Here is a 20,553-nt window from a genome sequence, read left to right as displayed (position 1 = left end):
AACCATGTCTCTGTCATCATCCTTAAGAGTCAGGGGCGGAAATAGGAAGACACAGAGTAAGTCCAGACAAAGATGGGCAGCTCCCCATGGCTGTACATTTGCCGCAGCAGAAACCACCATCCTGGTTCGCTCCTGGGGTCCTTCTATACCCCAGTGCTTTCCTGGGCAGACACATGCTTTCTACGCCCGTCACTCATGACTATTTCACTCTGTGTCTCTCAATTGAGAGATATCCAGGAGGGAAGAAAATCTTTTATTGTTGCTTTCTGAATCTGAAACCCCATTAGATGCTCAATGTCAGAAATCTATACCTGATTATATCACAACGAGTGAAATTGAGGAAAATGACAGCACTATTTAAAGCTGCCATATTTGGTTATGGGTGATAAGAAATGATGCACAGCCATGGGAAAAAAATTCCTGGAGACTCAAGTTATAAAACATAGAACATCGCACAAACAAGGATCAAGACATAAACAGAGCTTCACTGGAAATATATCCGTCATGTTGGCAAAAGGCAACATCTGACTCCACTTGTGATTGACTGACGCCAACCAGAAGAGCAAAGAATGGGCAGTCATTTGAGATCCCTGTCTGGGCTCACAGAACCTAGGCTTGAGCTGAGCCCAAGCTACTTTTCTGATGTCAAAGAGAAGTATGCTACTTGCAAAGCTCTGAATGCCTATCATTTTTTCTATGTGGATGCTTTAGATGGCTTCCTTCTCCAAAGACATTTGAGTTACTGGTGCTTGGAGGAGATCAGGTGTCCTATGCCACAGGCATTTCTTCCATATCATAGATATTTTTCTTAATCCAAAGGATATGTGATGGTGACACTTTTTTCCTGAAGAACTCAAAATGCTCCATTACATTCTCTCCATTTCAGCACCCTGTTCTCCATATTGACAGATGGAAGGACTGGGACCCAGGGAGGTTAAGAGTCATGCTCAAATCACTGGTGATGGCTTCAGTTTCTCTGGTGTCCATTCGTCAAGCCATGCCATGGGGATGCCATGTCCTTCTTCTTTCAAATGGCAGCTGTGTCACATCTTCCTCTCCTTTTTATCTTTGCAACTTGCTCCAATAAACTTCCTAATTAATCCCACGCCTTCTCCCCAATGCCCACAGAATCCCAACCTACTCTATCCCACTCCCTTAAAGTACTCTGAAATATTATTTATCTCTACCCATCATTTCTTAGATGCTGTTGTATTTATAGGCATTTGTATTGATTTATACATATCTCTGTCGGCTTCAAATTTGGCCAGCAGCTTCTGGAGAATATAGCCACTTTGAAGGTAGATAACTGGTTATATACAGTCTATGCCCCAAATGCCTAGGTCAGGCCAAGCCATGAAGATGGGGTTGAAAATGAGATGGCACCCTAATTAAAACTGGTTCCTTGACTTCTGTACTGTGCTTCAGATTGACCACATCAGAGCCGGCATCACTGATGCTCTTTGATGGTGAGAGAGACGGGGCTGGTCACCAAATGACCATAATCCCTGCGTGGTGAGGCCCTTTGAATGTTAGCAGTGGAGCTGTCCACGGAGCTATGAAGGGGCATTAATCTTCTGTTGAAAAAATCCCCTTATTCTCCTGTTGCCTGTTGAAAATTCCCCTTATCCTGAAAAAAATATCTCTTAACTCACTGATACTTCATTCTATATGTACTGGAAGAAATGACATTCTAGTAAGAAAGTAATTGCTTTCCCAGAGTCTGGAGCCAAATGCATAAGGACACCAGAGCCAGGTAATGCAAGGCAGGTTGTGAATTAAAACACAGACTCTGGAGTTAGCCTGCCCAGGAATGAATCCTGGCTGTACCACTTACAATTATGTGACCCTGGGAAAATTACGTAACCTCTCTGGGCCTCGATTTTCTCTTTTGTAACATGGGGGTAAGAAGACAACCTATCTCATGGGTTGTTTTAACACACAGTAAGAGCAATATAAGCATTTGCTCCCCCTCTGTCTCCTGGCAGCCGTGCGTGTGGAGAGATGGAATACGGCAAAAGAGGGAAGTTGCTTTTATGCTGATTCTCCCTCAATGGACAAGAAATACTATTTTCTGTCCTATTGTAGCACATGCTAAAGATGCTTGGGGGGTAGGGGTGTGGAGAATGCCATCTGTCTGCAGTCACTTTCCACAACTCCTAGAATTGCTATAGGTTATAATACACGCATCATGAGGGTTCCCCCAGGGCTCTCCAGGGAAGCCATTAGGGTAACACCAGGCTCTCTTCTGGATGGATGGCTCTTAGAAGCTGGTGACTGCAACCTTTGGCACTCGGTTCCACCTCAGCCTTCCCGAAGAAGATGCAGACAGAGGGGTCAGATGTGCGGTGGGCTCTCCTGTGGCTGGGTAAGGGCTGTGGACTCTGTCATCATTTCCCTACACACCCTAGTGGTATCAGCTCTCTTCCTTCCCTGAACCCACTCCCCTCTCCAGCAGAGCCAATGACAAAGGTTCATCTTTGCCAGTCTTTAGAACGAAATGGCAACTCGTAGAGAGGTTTCTGTCTACTCCCAACTGCCATCAATGGTCAAAAACACTCTTCCTTCTGAAGAAGGAGATACAGTCTCCCTGACTCCTTTTGAAAGAAGCCAAAGGAAGTGATTTCTTCTCATCTTACCCCAAGAAACCACAGATAGCCTTCCTCAGCATGTCTGCAATGGGCTGTTTGGATGGTATTTCGGTTTAGCATGCACTTCCCACCTCTGACTCCAAGAGGAAAAAAGAACAGAGCAAATTAATTCTTCTTTACATAAAACACCCAGATGGGTTTGTTGCCGATATAACCCAGATGCCAGCCTATCTATTTTCACTCTGCTGATTGGAAATCTGGCATGAAAAGACTTCAGTTCTAAACCTGGCCCTGACCTTGACTTGCAGAGTGATCCCGGGGAAGCCACTCTGCTTCAGCGTGCTGCTGTTTTCTTCTTCCAGAAAATGGGACACTGCCATCAACATGAAGGGGGAATGTGACAATTACAAAAGTAATGCTGATAAAACCCTTGAGCTTCTTGAAAGAGGAGCACTCAATAAATAACCAATATTAACATGATTATACATTCAGGGAAGTCTATTTCCATTATATGGGGCTATCATGTGACTTAGCTTTAAGGTATAGCACTCTATTCATTTTCTGTTTTCTTATAACAGAGTATTAAGCAGTATTAGAAATGATTCACTGGTTTACTTAGCATTGTTCTCCATTTTTCCAAGACAGTCTTTCTGAGATGAAACAGACCTTCTTGAAAAAGAAGTAATACATCCAGCAAAAAAAAAAAAAAAAAAAAAAAAATCAGGCATTAATTTAATGTTGACATTTATTTCTTTCTCACTTTTTAATCACTGTCTGCTCTTTTAAAAAACTTTTCTTTAGAGAGAGACTCTATCCAAGAGTTAAGAAGAGAAAAAGAACAGAGTATGAAACTTTTATATTTGTTCATCAAAGGTCGGGTGAGACATTGTAAGGGAAAAGTAGTAAACTTGCATTTTCAAGGGTGGCTTAGGACACCATGTGGGATCATGGACAGTAAACACCAATTAGAAAGGATCTGGAGGAGTTCCCATTGTGGCGCAGTGGAAATGAACCTGACTAGTATCCATGAGAATGCAGGTTCGATTCCAGGCTCAGTGGGTCAAGGATCCGTCACTGCCATGAGCTGTGGTGTAGGTCACAGACGTGGCTCGGATCCCGAGTTGCTGTGGCTGTGGCGTAGGCTGCCAGCTGTAGCTCTGACTTGACCCTTAGCCTGGGAACTTCTTTATGCTACAGGTGAGGCTCTAAAAAAAAAAAGGATCTGGAATGATCACCTAAAAGATGTCCTTGACACAGAGAAACACACCTACTAGCAAGAGAGATAATGTATGGACTGGGGGATGGACCTAGAAACTATCACGCTAAGTGAAGTCAGCCATACAATGAGACACCAACATCAAATGCTTTCACTGACATGTGGAATCTGAAAAAAGGACAGACTGAACTTCTTTGCAGAACAGATGCTGCCTCACAGACATTGAAAAACTTATGGTCTCCGGAGGAGACAGTTTGGGGGGTGGGGGGATGTGCTTGGGCTGTGGGATGGAAATCCTGTGAAATCAGATGTTTATGATCATTATACAACTACAGATGTGATAAATTCATTTGAGTAATAAAAACAAAACAAACAAATAAAAAACAAACCTAGGTTCCCTGTCACCTCCCCCATTGCACTATTTTTCCCCTTTCCCCTGTACCACTAACCACCACCAGTGGCCCCAGAATCCTTCTGTGTAAAACGAGAATCCTACACCTGCCTTGGGGGATTGTTGTATTAAACCAGAGACTGTATGTGAAAGTGCTTCGTGAATAATGAGATGCCAGATAGATGTTAGTTAACATTCAAATATCCTGGACAGATCTCCAACCTCCTTGAATATATCGACGCTGAATTTTTAAAAACTGATTATCTCAAGTTCCTGTTGTGGCGCCGTGGAAACCAGTCCAACTAGGAAACATTAGGTTGCGGGTCTGATCCCTGGCCTTGCTCAGTGGGTTAAGGATCTGGCGTTGCCATGAGCTGTGGTGTAGGTCACGGATGCGGCTCGGATCTGGCGTGGCTGTGGCTGTGGCTGTGGTGTAGGCTGCCAGCTACAGCTCTGATTAGACCCCTAGCCTGAGAACCTTCATATGCCTCTGGCGAGGCTCTAAAAAGACAAAAGACAAAAATGAAAAATAAAAAATAAAAAAAATAAAAATTGATTATCCATTTGGGAGCTATATGGGCCAAATGTCAAATCCCAGGTTGGCTTCTGGCACGTTCTGACAAGGCCTTACTCCAATAGCCAGCGTGTGCTTGAGGAATACAAACTTAGTATAATATTAATCTGAGAAAAACATCATTATGCAAATTGTACAGAAAAAAAAAGAGACAGAGAGAGAGAAAGAAAACTACATGATAAATTCTGATGTCAAACATGAATGTTTTTATTTTTTTATGCCCTCCTCCCTTCCATTCACAGATACTTGGGAGCTCACAGTATGCATCAATTCTATAAAATTCTGGTCTGCAAAAACATGCATCGAATCTATAAAACCTTGGACTGCAAAATGCCCCCGAGATTATACTGCTATGCTAAATACTGAACTTTTCAATAAGAAGAAATGAGCTAATATGCCGAGGAAATCAAGAGAGTCTAGAGCCTCAAATGTCCGTCATTTGACCCCCACCTTTGGTGTATCAGGGGACACCTGGAAATCTAAAGACTGGAGCCTCTATGTACTGCCTGGAAGCTCATGTGGCCCCAGGCAGGGATTCTGATGCCTTCTCGGGTGGGTGCTTTTTTGGATGGGGGACATGCAGGCATCAGGGAGGGAGGGAGCAATGGGTTCGGGTGGCAGCCACAACCAGGCCTGAGCGGAAGGTGTATCTGAGCTGCCCCAGACATCTGCCTCCTGTCACTTTTTGTTCTCCAGATAAATAAGGTAAAGGCCAGAGAAGAAGAAATCTATTTGGGTCACTCATCCTGCTGCCTAAAATACTGGGCCCCTGACAGACGTCACGTCCCTAGGGCTCAGTGCTGCTCGACATGAGCCACAAAGGGAGGTGGTGCTCACCGCCCACAGGGTCACAGGTCCTTCCTGCCCTTTCTTTCTTCCTTCCACACTTAGCAAGTAAATACTGCATATTTAGGATGATAACATTATCCACACCAAAAATCATATCATAAAAAGTGTGGTCTAATATCACATGATATCACTTATATGTGGAATCTAAAATATGACACAAATGATCTTATCTATGAAACAGAAAGAGACGCGTAGACATAGAGGACAGACGTGTGGCTTCTAAGGGGGTGGGAGATGGGGAGGGTTAGGTTGGGAGACTAGCAGATGCAAACTAGTGTGTAGAGAATGGATAAGCAACAAGATCTTAATGTATAGCATAGGGAACTATGTTCACTATCCTGTAATAAACCCCAATGGAAAAGAATATGAAAAAGAACATACCTCTATCTATCTATCTATCTATCTATCTATCTATCTATCTATCTATCTACCTATCAATCATCTACCACCATCTCTGTGTGTAGATAGATAGATAAATATCTGAACCACTTTGCTGTACATCAGAATCTAATACAATATTGTAAATCAACTATACCTCAATAAAAAAAAATTATGGTCTGACATGACCGCACCTTCTCCTCAATGTATCTCCCATTAGAATCTACTTAGGGAGAGAATAATATGACACAGCATATCAATGCTGTGATAGAGGTATAGGCAGAGGACAGCAGCTTAGAGAATGAGGTAATCAGCTCCATCTAGAGGTGTCACATTTGACAAACGCTAATTGAGCTGGGTATTAAAGGCTAGGGAAGAGCTTGTCAAGTGGTCGAGGGGCAAGAACACGAGCATGAACCCAGCTAGATAAGGAGACAGGAAAAGGCTGACACATTCGGCAAAGGAATGAGCAGTAAGGGTGAAGGTGCCTGCAGCAAAGAGCTGGAAGTGGAACAGGAGAGGTGGGCTTTATTCTCCATGTTAAGAAGGTCAGACTTTTTCTTGTAAGTGATGTGCAGCCAGTAAATGATTTTAAGTGGGGAGCTGATATGATTACATTTGTAAAAATAAATGAATAAATAAAAGAAGACAACTCTCAGGCTTCAGGATGGATCCGGGATGGGCAGCAGTGGGGAGAAATTCACATACATTTATTAAAGGCAGTAACTGGAGGAGAAGGATAAATCGGGAATTTGGGGTTAATAGATACACCCTACTATATATAAAATAGATAAACCACAAGGACTCACTTACAGCACAGAGGAATATATTCAACATCTTACAATAACGAATAATGCCAAAGAATCTGACAAAGTATATATAGATGCAAGACAACGCATTTTTTTTTTGTCTTTTTTTTTGCCATTTCTAGGGACACTCCCGCGGCATATGGAGGTTCCCAGGCTAGGGGTCGAATTGGAGCTATAGCCGCCGGCCTATACCACAGCCACAGCAACGCGGGATCCAGGCTCGTCTGCAACCTACACCACAGCTCACGGCAACGCCAGATCCTTAACCCACTGAGCAAGGCCAGGGATCGAACCCACAACCTCATGGTTCTTAGTTGGATTCGTTAACCACTGAGCCATGACGGGAACTCCAACAACCCATTTTTACAGATGAAGAACCTGAAACACATGTGTGCTGTGGTCAGTGAGTGTCAGATCTGGGAATAAACCCAGGCGATCTGGCTCCAGAGTCCATGATTTTCACTCCATTGCTTCTTGGTGAATGTTTATAGTGACTGTGGCACTTTAACGGGAATGCAGTAATGGATCAGAAATACCTGCCCTCAAAGAAAATATAGGCCATCGGAATGGAAGCAGTTGAGGTTAGAGGTGGGTAGAGCCTGAACCAAGGCAGATTAATTGGGACAGACAGTACATATGAGGAGCATTTAGGACATGAGCTGACCAACTGAACACTGAGGAAAAAGACGTGAAGGACCTCTCAGATGTCTAGATGGAAATGCTGTGACCTTGAGACCAGGCAAAGGAAAGGAGGGAGAAGCATACTGAAAGCAGTTTGTGCCACTGCTTTTGAGGTGCCTGTGAGATATCCAGGTGGGATGTCTTAGTAATGTGTTTAAAACATGTTTCTGGAATTCAGGGGAACAGTCAGCGTAACATTTACAGATTTGGGAACAGGTGGGGTTACCCAGGCAGAGATTTGGGAGTGTGCGAAAAGGGCTAAGGTCATTTAAGGGGCAAACACACAGAGAGAGGAATGAACAGAAAAGATGGAGACGGCAATGATCAGAGAGGCAGGAAGAACAGCAGGAGAAAATGACTTGGAGGCCAGGAACAGAGAGAGTCTGAATAGGTGGAATGGGTCAACAGTCACCGAAGGTCAAAGCCAGCCTCCTTAACCAGCCTGAGTGACGGGGTGCAGAGATCAAAAGAGCAAAACATCCTTTTGATTTTGGTCCTGGAGATGCTTGAGCAGAAACAGAGATTAGGGCCCAAGGTTCAGAGGAAGGGAAATACTCCATAGTCGACTCGTGATGATCCCTCTTCATGAAAGAGCCTAGATGACCTTAGCCTGTTGGAAACTCACTAATTATTTGTGGCTATCTTTAGACCTGAGACCCACTTGACAATGCTTGTTATTTTGGAAGGTTTTGAAGAATTTCTAACTAGGTCTTTACCCTTTGGGTGAATTATTTTCACTTCTGCACACAGGTTTCTTTGGTTTTTTGGTCTTTTTAGGGCCACACCCACTGCATATGGCAGTTCCTAGGCTAGGGGTCCAATCCAAGCTACAACTGCTGGCCTAGGCCACAGCCACAGCAACGCGGGATCTGAGCCATGTCTGTGACCTACACCATAGCTCTCGAAACGCAGGATCCTTTAACCCACTGTGTGAGGCCAGGGATCAAGCCTGCAATTTCAAGGATACTAGTCAGATTATTAACCCACGAGCCACAACAGCAACACCTGTACAAAGGTTTGCTACCACCAGAGGCTGGCTTTTTGGTGACCATCGCTCATGACTCTGGTGGCCTCAGACATAGGGAGGTCATTATAGATTCTAGGTCATTATAGATTATAAATGGAATAAAAAGAACCATATACTTGCTCACAGAAATCTCTCAATCAGAGAAAATTCGCAAAATAATAGACCCTCAGGATTCAACTTTAATTTCATTAACTTAACACTTATATTAGAGACAGCATCTCTGGGTGGTTTTAGATTTCGGTGCGCTTGGTGAACTCTGTGGGGCTGCCCTCTGGTGTTGGCTGTTCCTGCAGAGGAGGCCTCTTTTGTTTCAGATTCTGCAAAGTTCACCTCAGACTTGTTCCCACCAGGTCATCCCTGGTTCAGTCGATTCTGGATCGTTCTCTCCTCAGCCCACCCTTTGGTGCTTTCCTAGCATTCCACCTCACCTGCAGAATGCACTCAATAAATATTCGTTGAATAAATGCATAAACTGTCAGTTCTGCTTTGTGCGAGCTGTTCGTGCCAGGACTCGATTTTGACTCAGCTTGGCCCCCATTAGAAATCAGATCTGAGAGCAGCTGTGTGGCACAGCCATGCCTCAGCAAGAAGCCTGGGAGAGGGGAGGGATGCTGACCACAGAGAGGAAATGTGTGGTTCAAGTTCTCCAGAGAGACAGAGCCAGTAGGGTGTGTGTGTGTGTCAAGAGACTGATTTCAGGGAAATGGCTCATGTGATTATGGGAGCTGGAGGATCCTAAATCTCTAAGGCAGGTTGGAAACTCAGATGGTATTTCTACTCATTAGTCTTGATGCGGAATTCCTTTTGCTTTGGGAAATCTGTTTTTTTTTTCCCTGAAGGCCTTTACCTGATTGGACGAGGCCCACTCACACCATCAAGGGTCATCTCTTTCCTTAATGCCAATTGATCGTAGATGTTAATTGCATCTACAAAATATCCCTACAGCAACATCTAGTCTTGGGATGACCAACATCTGGGCTCGAGAGCCTAGCCAAGCTGACACATAAAACTTCACATCCCAGAACGAATGCAGGGGAACTAATAGTTTGCAGGTGGTAGAAAACATTGGGCCAATGCTCCAGTTAAGGATGTCCAGAGGATTGGAAAATGCTAGTGCTGATACTCAGGACCGTGTGTCCTGGTGGTGGGGGTAGCCTAGCTGCAGATGTTCCCAGGCAGTTCGTGCCCTCGCCCATGTGATTCCTCTTGGCCCACTGGGTCATGGGTGGGGTCTAGCTTCCTTGGCTTTAATCAAGAAATCAAGGGAGGTCCTATTGTGGCTCAGCGGTAATGAATCCGACTAGTATCCATGAGGACTCGGGTTCGGTCAAGGATCTGGCATCGCCATGAGCTGTGGTGTAAGTTGCAAATGCAGCTACAGCTCTGATTTGACCCCTAGCCTGGGAACTTCCATATGCCACAAGTGCGGCCCTAAAAAGACAAAGAAAAAAAAAAAAGAAATCAAGGCCGTGCAACTAGAGAGTCTCATACTAAGTGAAGTAAGTCAGAAAGAGAAAGACAAATACCATATGACATCACTTATATGTGGAATCTATAATATGGCACAGATGAACCTATCCACAGGACAGAAGCAGACTCACAGCCATGGAGAACACACTTGTGGTTGCCAAGGGGGAGGGAGGAGGGATGGATGGGGAGTTTGGCATTAGTAGCTGCAAGCTCCGACATTCGGAATGGATATGCAATGAGGTCCTTCTGTACAGCACAGGGAACTGTGTCCAGTCTCTTGGGATAGAGCATGATGAGGGATGATATATGTATGACTGGGTCACTTTCTTGTACAGCAGAAATTGATACAACACTGTAAATCAACTATACTTTTTTTTTTAAAAGGGAAAAAAGTATTAAAAAAATAAAGAAATCAAGGCCATACCTAGCCACCTGGCTTGGCTACAGCAGTATCATTTGGAGAAAGGCTGTGTGTCTCCATTTCTTTTGAATCCTCCCTCATTATGGGAGAGGCATGGGGTGGGCACAAGAAACAGCCCTACAAGTCAACTGAGACCAGGACAAGTTGTGCAAAGGTCCTGCAATGGGGGTGCCAGCGTGGCGGCACAGAAAGAGCACAGGCTCGCATTGCACCAAACCTGTGTTTGAATCCTGCTTTTGCATTACATGGTGTGTGGCCTTGTCCAGGTTTTTAGAGCTGACTGCCACTGTTTCTTCATTTCTAAAGTAAGAACACTCTGTTGATTTCCCCAGGCTGCCTTCACTAAGTACAACCAACTGGGGTCTTAACACAACAGAAATGTGTTGTTTCACAGTTCTGGAGACTGGAAGTTCAAAATCAAGGTGTCAGCAGGGCCTTGTTTTCTCTGAAGTCTCTAGGGGCGGGTCCTCCTTTGCGTCTGATGATTGCTGGTGATCCATGGCCTTTCGTGGCTTGCAGATGCCTCACTCCAAATTCACGGGGTCTTCTCCGCATGTCCCAGTTTTTCTTTTTCTCTATCATATGGAAGTCCCTGGGCCAGGGATCGAATCCCAGCCATAGCTGCAACCTACACCACAGCTGCAGCAACACTGAATCCTTAAACCACTGTGCTGGGCCAGGGATCAAACCTATGCCATTGCAGAGACAATGCCAGATCCTTAACCCGATGCACCACAGTAGGAGCTCCCAAATTTCCCATTTTTCATAAAGACACCTGTCATTAGATTAGTACCTCCCTCCTGCCCAATTCCAGTAGGACCTCATTGTAACTTGATTCTATCTGCAAAGGCACTATTTCCAAATAAGGTCACATTCACAGGTCCTAGGGGTTAGCACTTCAATACAGCTTCTGAGGGGACATGAGTCAACCCATAACAACAGCCCCACATCACAGGGGCCTGAGAGAGCACCTAGCACGTAAGAGGTGCTCAGTGTATGGGAGTTTTTATCATCGTGGAAAAGAGAGGAGGAGATATCAAAGCCCCCGCTTAATTCACAAGATAGACATATCAGTCACAGCATTGCCTATGACCAAATCCTCCCACTTCCTTCTGTCTTAGCCTGGAGAGCTAGGGGTTTTGACGTTGTCTCTTCTTCCAGATGATTTGGCTTCTTCTCCCAAGCCAGGAATTGATCATGATGGACACTGAGGTCCAGCCCAGGACAGTGCTCTTCTGAGCTGCTCGAGTGAGCTCTGTGACAAGGGGAACTTCCTCCGGAGAAACAGGTCCCATTTTCTGATGCCCGAGCAGCTGCCAGGGTTGAGAATCAGGGCTGGGAAGGGGTCAGAAGCTGGAGGGTCACTTCTTCAGCAGGCATATAGGGTGAGTTCTTTGCTCCTCCCCTGTTGGGCAGCCTTGTGGTGCCAGGTGTTAGAATATACCATGTTGGCATGACCTTGGATGCCCAGGTAACTATGGGGAAATCCATGTAAGAGTTGGGTACTTAGAGCCAGTTTGGATGGGGCACAGCAGGGTTACTCTCCAGACCTTCTCCCACCAGCCACTATACTTTGATGTCACATCCATCCTCTGCTGCCCGTTGGTGAACTTTCACAAATTCATTTTCACACTCACTCTACTCACTCTAGCCACCCTAACCAGAGAAGTCTTTTTTGGTAAAGGATGAAGAAGAGGGGACAGGCCAGGTATTAGTGACATGACATTATTTACCCTTTATTCCCCAGTACAGATAACCAAGAAAGGAAGTCTGCATTGTCTCGCCAGATGTGATGCTCAGAGTGAACAGAAGTGGACTTGAAAGATGCTGAAGGCCCTGAGAATGCTGGGCTGACTTATCTGGGCTGGGGACCCACCCCCAGAAGGAAGCAGAGTGACCCACAGGGCTGATCGCCAACACACTACAAGCCAAGGGTTGAATGACCATTCTCGACCTATCCCTACTTAGTGTGGCAGAAGCAGTTTTTACTGGAAAGCCTACAAGTGTGACTTTTCCATTCCTCCTGTTTGCAAGTTGTTGCAGCTGATGGGGGAAAAAATAACCCAGCACATTTGCATTACAGTCTTGAAATCTAAATATTTCTGTGAGTCATTCATTATTACCATATAACTCAGTGTTTGCATGCAAATAACTTTAATGCCATAAATGCTTATAAAATAAATCTCTTACCATATGAACTCGGTAAAGAATGCTAATTCCCAGAGTCATGAATGGCTTTGAGAAATCAATCACCTTCTCCCGTTCAGCCGTGATGGTGAGGCCTGCCACGGCCAGATCTGCTTTCTGAAAGGAACAGAGAGAGACCATCAGGGGGGTGGCCACACGAGATGGGGCACAGGGACCTGTGACCAGTCACTAATGGGGAAACATTTCTCTGGCCTGGCTTCTCTGCTTGGGGAGTGACCCTAAGGAGCCACTGCATATCCCAGATCTGAATGACAACTCAGCAAGGGACATGGACAATGGAGCTGAACTCATTTGAGGTTAGACCCCTTTAAATCTATAAATTAGTAGAAAAGGGGGGATCACTCAAAATGCCCTAAGGGAGGGAGAACGGGCAGATAAAGCTTCTGGATACTCAATATAGAGCAGTTTTTTTAATGTTTGTTTTTTGGGGGGTTATTTTCCTCCTTTTTCAGCCACACCCAGGGCATATGGAAGTTCCCAGGCCAGGGATCAAATTTGAGCCACATCTGTGGCCTACACAGGATCCTTAACCCACTGAGCTGCACCAGGTAGGGAATTGGCAATGCCTCAGAGACACACTGGATCATCAGCCCATTGCAGCAGAACTCCCACTGAGTAGTTGTTTATTCAACTGATTAACTTATTCAGTCAAGAAAGCTTCACATGGAGTTCCTGTCATGGCTCAGTGGTTAACGAATCCGACTAGTGTCCATGAGGACACAGGTTTGATCCCTAGCCTTGCTCAGTGGGTTAAGGATCCGGCATTGCTGTGAGCTGTGGTGAAGGTTGCAGACTCGGCTCGGATCCCACGTTGCTGTGGCTCTGGCGTAGGCCAGCGGCTACAGTTCCGATTGGACCCCTAGCCTGGGAACCTCCATGTGCCGCAGGAGCGGCCCTAAAAATGGTAAAAAGACAAAACAAAACAAAACAAAAAAACAAAAAAAAGAGAGAAAGCTTCACAGGTAGTTCCCTTAGTGGCTCAGCAGTTAACGAACCCGACTAGGATCCATGAGGATGTAGGTTTGATCCCTGGCCTCGTCCAGTGGGTTAAGGATCTGGTGTTGCTGAGAGATGTGGTGTAGGTCACAGATGCGGCCTGGATCCTGTGTTGCTGTGGTTGTGGTGTCGGCTGGGAGCTGTAGCTCCAATTCAACCCGACCCCTAGCCTGCGAAATTCCATATGCTGCAGGTGCAGCCCTAAAAAGCAAAAAAAAAAAAGAAAGAAAGCTTCACAGAATTCCTGTGTTGTATAAGACCCTTTGGTGAGGAGAGTTCCAAGGAAAGATAAAAATGATGGCACCACAGAAATTAAAGGCAATCTAATGCAACCTCGTTTATCTCACAGTGAGGAAGTGAAGGCTAAGAAACTGAGCAAGTGGCCCAACCTCACAAAGCTTGTCTCACTTGTCAGAAGTAGGACTGCACCTCAGGCCTCCTGGACCATTGACCACTTATGTTGCTGTCAAGGTTAAAATCCAGGTTTTACAGCAGACCTCAAAGAAGGGCCTCTGCTCCCTTTCATGCAAAATCACCAGGTGTTTCCTTCCCTTCTCTTTGTCTCTGCCGTGCCCCTCAAGTGCCCTCCTGAATTAAGGCCCCCTTGGGAAAGGAGATGCTCTCAGTTTCCTCAATACGCCTATCTGTCAGGAAGTTATTCCTTGTGTCTAATTTCAATCCAACCTGTTCCAAAGCAAGCTGACTTCTTTTTTTTTTTTTTTTTTGGTCTTTTCTAGGGCCGCTCCCGTGGCACATGGAGGTTCCCAGGCTAGGGGTCCAATCGGAGCTGTAGCCACCAGCATTCTCCAGAGCAATGCAGGGATCCGAGCCGAGTCTGCAACCTACACCACAGCTCACGGCAACGCCGGATCCTTAACCCATTGAGCAAGGCCAGGGATCAAACCCGCAACCTCATGGTTCTAGTCAGATTCATTAATCATTGTACCACGATGAGAACTCCAGCAAGCTCACTTCTGATTGGTCTGCTTCCCTATACATGGTGGGAAAAGCTCAGGGCTGGCATTGGTTTTGGCCATGCTCTGCCCTAACTCACCGACTAACCTAGACTAGTCTCTTTACTTCTCTGAGCTTCCTTAATCTCATTTGTAAATCAACAATGTGGGGTTTAGACAGCACTAGGATCCTTCCCAGCAATTCTCTGACAGTGATTCTCAAAACGTAGTCTAGGACCACCTGCATCAGAAGCACCTTATTCCTATGAAAGAATAAGAAAAAAATAAAGTGCTTATTAAAATGTGAATTCCAGAGTCTCCTCCCAGACCCTCTGGATCTAGTGGTAGCGCCCGGAAATCTGAATTTGTAACAAGTTGCCCAGGTAATTCTGACTTAGACCAATATTCAAGAACTCTGTTTTATAACCTTGGCATGTATCTCAAACTGGCCTCTGTTGAGGTTTACATTTCAGCATCTTTAACTCCTAATTCTGGTGGATCAGTTGATACAAAAGATGGAGAAAGAAATGAGGAAAAGTGAGGTGTCCATCGATCTACGAACAGGTCCACACACACACACACACACACACACACACACACACACACACACACACACACACTTCTTCCTAAATTATTGCAAAGGAAATAGGAAGAGAGACACAGTGGCCCTCATTTTACACCCATGGGGACTTACGGTTTGCATATAAGAAAGATATATCCATTGGCAGATACATCCATTGTCAGTCTCCTCTCCATCTCAACCCCAATCCTCCACTCCCAATTCATGCTATAGCAGCCACATGATCTAACATAGGTAAGCAACTCAGGGCCTTATAAAGTGAGGCCAGACTTAAGAGAGACTAGAGAGCAGATGCAAGGGATTTTTAATAAAAAAATGAAAAACATGAATGACTCACTGGGCTCACTCTGTATTTCTGCAAGACAGTGTTGATGAGTGCTACCAAGTGAGCCAACCCTTGAGGGAGGAATGAAATTTGGTTAAAAGATTGTTAGGCCTTCATTTGGGGAGCTCTTCATAGGGCTGTTTGGGCCCTTCAGAACCTCAGCCCCTCCCTCCATGATGATGGCCCTGACTTGGGGTCTGCTCACAAGCTTAGTGTAAAGAAACAGAATCAACCACAGAGGCCCAGCAGGTGCAATGCTGGCTCTGTGTGTGCAGGGTTTACAGTCAATCAGCAGCCGGCCCAGCATGGACCTTGGGAGGAGGAGACAGGAGATAAATGGGTTGGAGTGAAAGAACTGAAGAAAAGGTTAGGAAAATGAAAACTGGTGAGGTGGGCAAGAGGTAAACCCAGCATCCTGTCCTTTCTCCAGTTATTAAAAAAACTGACATAGCCAAACCAGGTAACCAAAATCAACAACTCTATCCTAAAGTTTCTCTGGCACACTCACAGCCTTCTTCCCCAAAGGGCAAACTTTGGCTTGAAATTTGGAAATCATTTCACAAGTTTATAAAAGTTGGCCAACAATGACATTATGGTAAAACAATTCCATATGGGGAGAAAGCTGGAAATGGACAGTGTCCCAGGAGGGCACTTTCCTGGGTACAAGAAGAAGGACCTAGGAGGGAGCATCTCCGACGGGGCCCTTCTGTCTATTCACACATAGACATCTCCCCAGATTGAGCTTCCTGTGGGCACTGCTGCCTCCTCCCCTGCCACCCTCCAGCCCACCTCTCTCACCTTTCTCCCTTGCTCAAGAGTAAGCTGGAAGCAGCTGAGGCAGGAAAGAAGGGATGAGAGACTAGAAGAAACTGTGGAGATTATGTGGTGGTGGTTTTTAATATTTCATTGATTCAGCAGAGAACAGTAATCTCGCATCTTGGCTTCAGTGCACCCCAGAATATCGGCAATAACCTCGCGGGATCAGGTTATTCCAAAAGGCATGCCTACCTTATATTTTATTTTAGTTAAAAAGATATCATGCAGTAACGCAGTCTTAGGAGTTCCCTTCATGGCTCAGCTGTTAAAGAACCCGACTAAGATCCATGAAGACGTGGGTTTGATCCTTGGCCTCGCTCAGTGGGTTAAGGATCCGGCGTTGCCATGAGCTGTGGTGTAGGTCGCAGATGTGGCTCGGATCCTGCGTTGCTGTGGTTGTGGCGTAGCCTGGCAGCTGTAGCTCCGATTGGACCCCTAGCCTGGGAACCTCCACATGCCACGAGTGTGGCTCTAAAAACAAAAAATAAAAAATAAAAGTAAAAAAAATATAGCAGTCTTAGATGAGGATATAATGTGCCACAAAACCAAACTAATGACCAAGGTGGGTGGGGCTGCAAAAATGCCAGCAATTGCGGGCATGGGAGGATGAAGGGTGTGTGGGCACAGTGACTGCTCACCAGAGCCCTTCCGCATCTCTGGCCAGTTGCTGGGGAGGGCTGTGCTCTCCAATGGGAAGAGCCACAGAAAGGACATCAGAAGACCTGGCTCTTGTCACAGCAGGGCCACAAACTCACTGAGACCTTGGGCAAGTTATTCCATGCTCCTGGCCTTAGTTTCCTCCACTGTAAGATGAAAGGGTTTTACCACTTGCCCTCTGAGCATTTTCCTGGCCCTAAGATCCAAGGCTTTCGTTTTGCCAGGCTAGGAGAGGAGGAGCTTCGTTTAACTGGCCCTTATTTGCTCAAGAAATTGTGGTGATCCCAGAATCCTTCAGGGAGGGGGAGGAGGAAAGTGTTTATCAGACTGGGGAGCAAGGAGAGGGCCTGGGGTGGGGAAGGCCAGAAATGTCAGAAAATGCAACACCATCTGAAGACAGCACGTCTGCAAGTGCAACCTGGGGGCTGGGAATCAGAAAAGGGCAGGACCCGGGAGCCAGAGAAGGAAGAGAAGGAGGCTTGGGAAAAGGGAAGAGACAGAGGTATAGGCGTCGGGATGTTCCTGGTTGCAGGGGTGTGCGTGTGTGTGTGTGCGCGCGCGCGCACACGCATGCACACAGGGGTGTATAAATACATTCCCTCTGACATAAAGACCTCTCTCCTCTTCCCATTTTTGATTGAAAGTGTACTTTGAAGAGCTTCGTGTTCTGCTTCTGAGAGAGGCCTTCTTTTATCTCCTGGATGTTTGTGGAATTTACAAGGGAAGGGCAGGCTGGAGGCAGCCTGGAGGTGACTTCCAAAACAAACTACCCTTTGTCTCCTGGGTTTTCATAGGGGTCAGGCGACTGCCTCTATCACTATCAGAGCCTGAGGGCTTGGGGTGGCCGCTGATCCTCACCAGGGGTCCAGGGCCTGGACGGGAGGAAGCCGGTGAATTCACAGCAGGGCACTGGTCCCTAAATGTCCACAGTGCCAGACTCCAAAAGATCTGAAGGAACAAAGCTTTCCTCTGTCTCCTTTACCTCCTCTTTTAGACGCCTGCTATCCCCTTTCGGGCAAAATTCCCCTCAGCAGCCCCCTTGCTGTCTCAGCTCTGCCCCCTTCCCACCCCACCCGCAAGCTCCTCCCTTACAGGAGCCCAGCTAATAAGAGGGTGGGGGCAGGTCTGAAGACCTGGCTGACCACAAGTCTATAGTAGCTCACCTACCCTCACTGGGACTCAGTTTGCCTGGCTATACAATGGGGCAATGATGCTTGCCTATCAATATTACGTGAGTCGAAAGAAATGATGGGATCTCCCATCATAGCTCAGTGGTTAACGAATCCGACTAGAAATCATGAGGTTTCAGGTTCGATCCCTGGCCTTGCTCAGTGGGTTAAGGATCCAGCGTTGCCGTGAGCTGTGGTGTAGGTTGCAGACATGGCTTGGATCCTGTGTTGCTGTGGCTCTGGCGTAGGCCAGTGGCTACAGCTCCAATTGGACCCCTAGCCTGGGAAACTCCATATGCTGCAGGTGCAGCCCTAAAAAGACAAAAAGACAAAAAATAAAATAAAATAAAGAGATGATGGGTGTGGAAGAGGCGTGTAAACCACACACACTGTAGAGTCCTGCCAGGCTGATCTGGGACCATGACGGCAACAGAAAGGGTGGCCAAGACAGCCTTCGCTGTGGGACAGACATGTCCAGACTGTTACTTCTTTACTCGCCATGTGACCTTGGGCAAAAATCATATGACCTCTCCAAGCCTCAGTTTGCACATCTGTAAGGTGGGGGTAATGCTAGCACCCACCTCCCAGAACTGCTAAGAAAGTGAATGCTGAGCCTGGGGCCAGGGAAGTCAGTACCTGATAAAGGTCTGCTGTCAAGATGATAATTGTGGTGATCATGACGATGAACTTGAGGATGATGAGAATCTCAACAGGGGCGTCTGGAGACAACCTCTTAACCCATACTATTTGTAGGCACGTCCGCAGGGCAGCCAGGCCCAATCTGCCTCCATCTAAGTAGAGGCCTCTGGACATCTGGCCCCTGGTGGCCTTTCCTAGGTGACTGGGACATGCATGCAACTGTACTGACACAATATGCTTCCCTGGCTCTCCTCTGAAGATCCACATAAGGACCCTCTGGGGCCTCATCCTGTCCCAGGGAAAACAGCTGATGCCCAGCTTGGAAACCAAACCCAGTCCTTCTCCTCAGCCTCTTCCTCATTATACGATTCTCTTCTGGGGGCAGCTGATTAAATGACCTCCCCGGCTCCCTGTGAATCCTTAAATCCACTGTGCTATCTCTGATCAGCTTCCAGATCTTTTTCTTCAGGCTTTTTTATGCCCCCCCCACCCCGCCCCGGCCTCCCAGTCCAGTGGGCTCCTGTCCCCCGTGGAGCCGGCTGCTCCCCCACAACCCCGCCAGCATCTTTCTACTCCTTTGCCTGTCACGTCTGTACATACCTTGTTTCACCTGCTCCTCAGGCCCCACAGTGCCTCACAGCTTTCACTGTCATTTATTTAACTCTGTAATTGTGTTACTTAACACTAGAAAGCTTTGGGAGGCTACAGTGGGAATGAGAAAACACTACACAGAATAAGGCTGTCGTGAGCATTCCTGGAAGCCTTCATTCCAAGGTAATTGTCCCCAGAGATCTCCTGTCTATTGCAAGGCTTACAGAATTCCAAGCAAGGCCAGGCCCGAGGCGGTGAGAGCAGTGAGGGCATTATCTGTAAATACCCAGCTAGGAATGAGCTCCAGGTCCACCAAGCCTGGCTTGCTGGGGACGGATAAGGCATGGTAGGCTCTGGCTCAGACTCTGGGCTAAGGGTGACATAGTGTCACGGAGCTCAGAGGGGCCCTGGAAAGCGGTGTGTCCCAGGCTCTACCCTTGAGTATGGGATCTCGGGGTAGGCAGAACCCACTGTCCCCCGCCCCCAGCAACCCATTCCTCTTTAATGCTCAGCATCCCCCCAACACTCTTAACTGACTATCTGCCCAGATCCAGGCAGTGTGCAAGGTACAAGGATCCAGGGGTGAGTAAACCCAGGTGTAGTCCCTGGCAGCAAAGCATTTAACAGTCCAGTGGGTGAGGCAGACAGCTACCAGATGGTCCAAGAAAAGAAATCTATAAAATTACAGCTGTAGTAAGTATCATAAAGGAGTCATCCCTGGCACCAGGAGAAAGGAGAAAAGGGCTTGACGGAGTCTGGGATGGTCACGGGAGCTTTTCCAAAAGAGACTCAGTTACCTGAAAGAGTTACCACTGGGAAGGCCTGGGGTGAGCACTCCCAGCTGAAGGGACAGCATGTGCAAAGGTCCTGAGGTAGGACGGAGCTTGGTGCTTTCCATAAGCCAGAAGAAGGCCAGAGTGTCTAGAGCACAGAAGGCTGGGGAGTGAGCCTGGAGAGGCAGGCAGAAGATGCAATGCCTTGAAGAGCAATTCAAAGGCCTCTGAATATTTTAAGCAGGATCAGATTTGCAATCCTGACATATCTAACACCTATAGCCCTTTCCTGGGTTATCAATTTACTAACGAAGCAATTTACATGTGTTACTTCATTCAATATTCACAGTACCCTTATGAGATAGGTTACTACTATCCCCCATTTTACAGATCAGAAACTGAGGCACAGAGAAGTTAAGGAACTTGCCCAAGGTTGCACAGC

At 46.5% G+C, this 20,553-nt stretch overlaps 1 protein-coding gene across 1 annotated transcript in view; it reads right to left on the bottom strand.

The window, feature by feature from the left end:
* Window positions 1-20,553, bottom strand: part of GRIK4 (glutamate ionotropic receptor kainate type subunit 4) — a 456,521-nt gene that overhangs the window by 38,349 nt on the left and 397,619 nt on the right. Inside the window, exon 13 of the mRNA XM_047753544.1 lies at window positions 12,595-12,708. Coding sequence (XP_047609500.1) covers window positions 12,595-12,708 — 114 coding nt within the window. The remainder of the gene's footprint in view (window positions 1-12,594; window positions 12,709-20,553) is intronic.

Source organism: Phacochoerus africanus, chromosome 11 (genome assembly GCF_016906955.1).
Source record: "Phacochoerus africanus isolate WHEZ1 chromosome 11, ROS_Pafr_v1, whole genome shotgun sequence".
Classification (NCBI taxonomy): Eukaryota; Metazoa; Chordata; class Mammalia; order Artiodactyla; family Suidae; genus Phacochoerus; species Phacochoerus africanus.
This window is presented reverse-complemented; position numbering and strand designations above follow the sequence as displayed.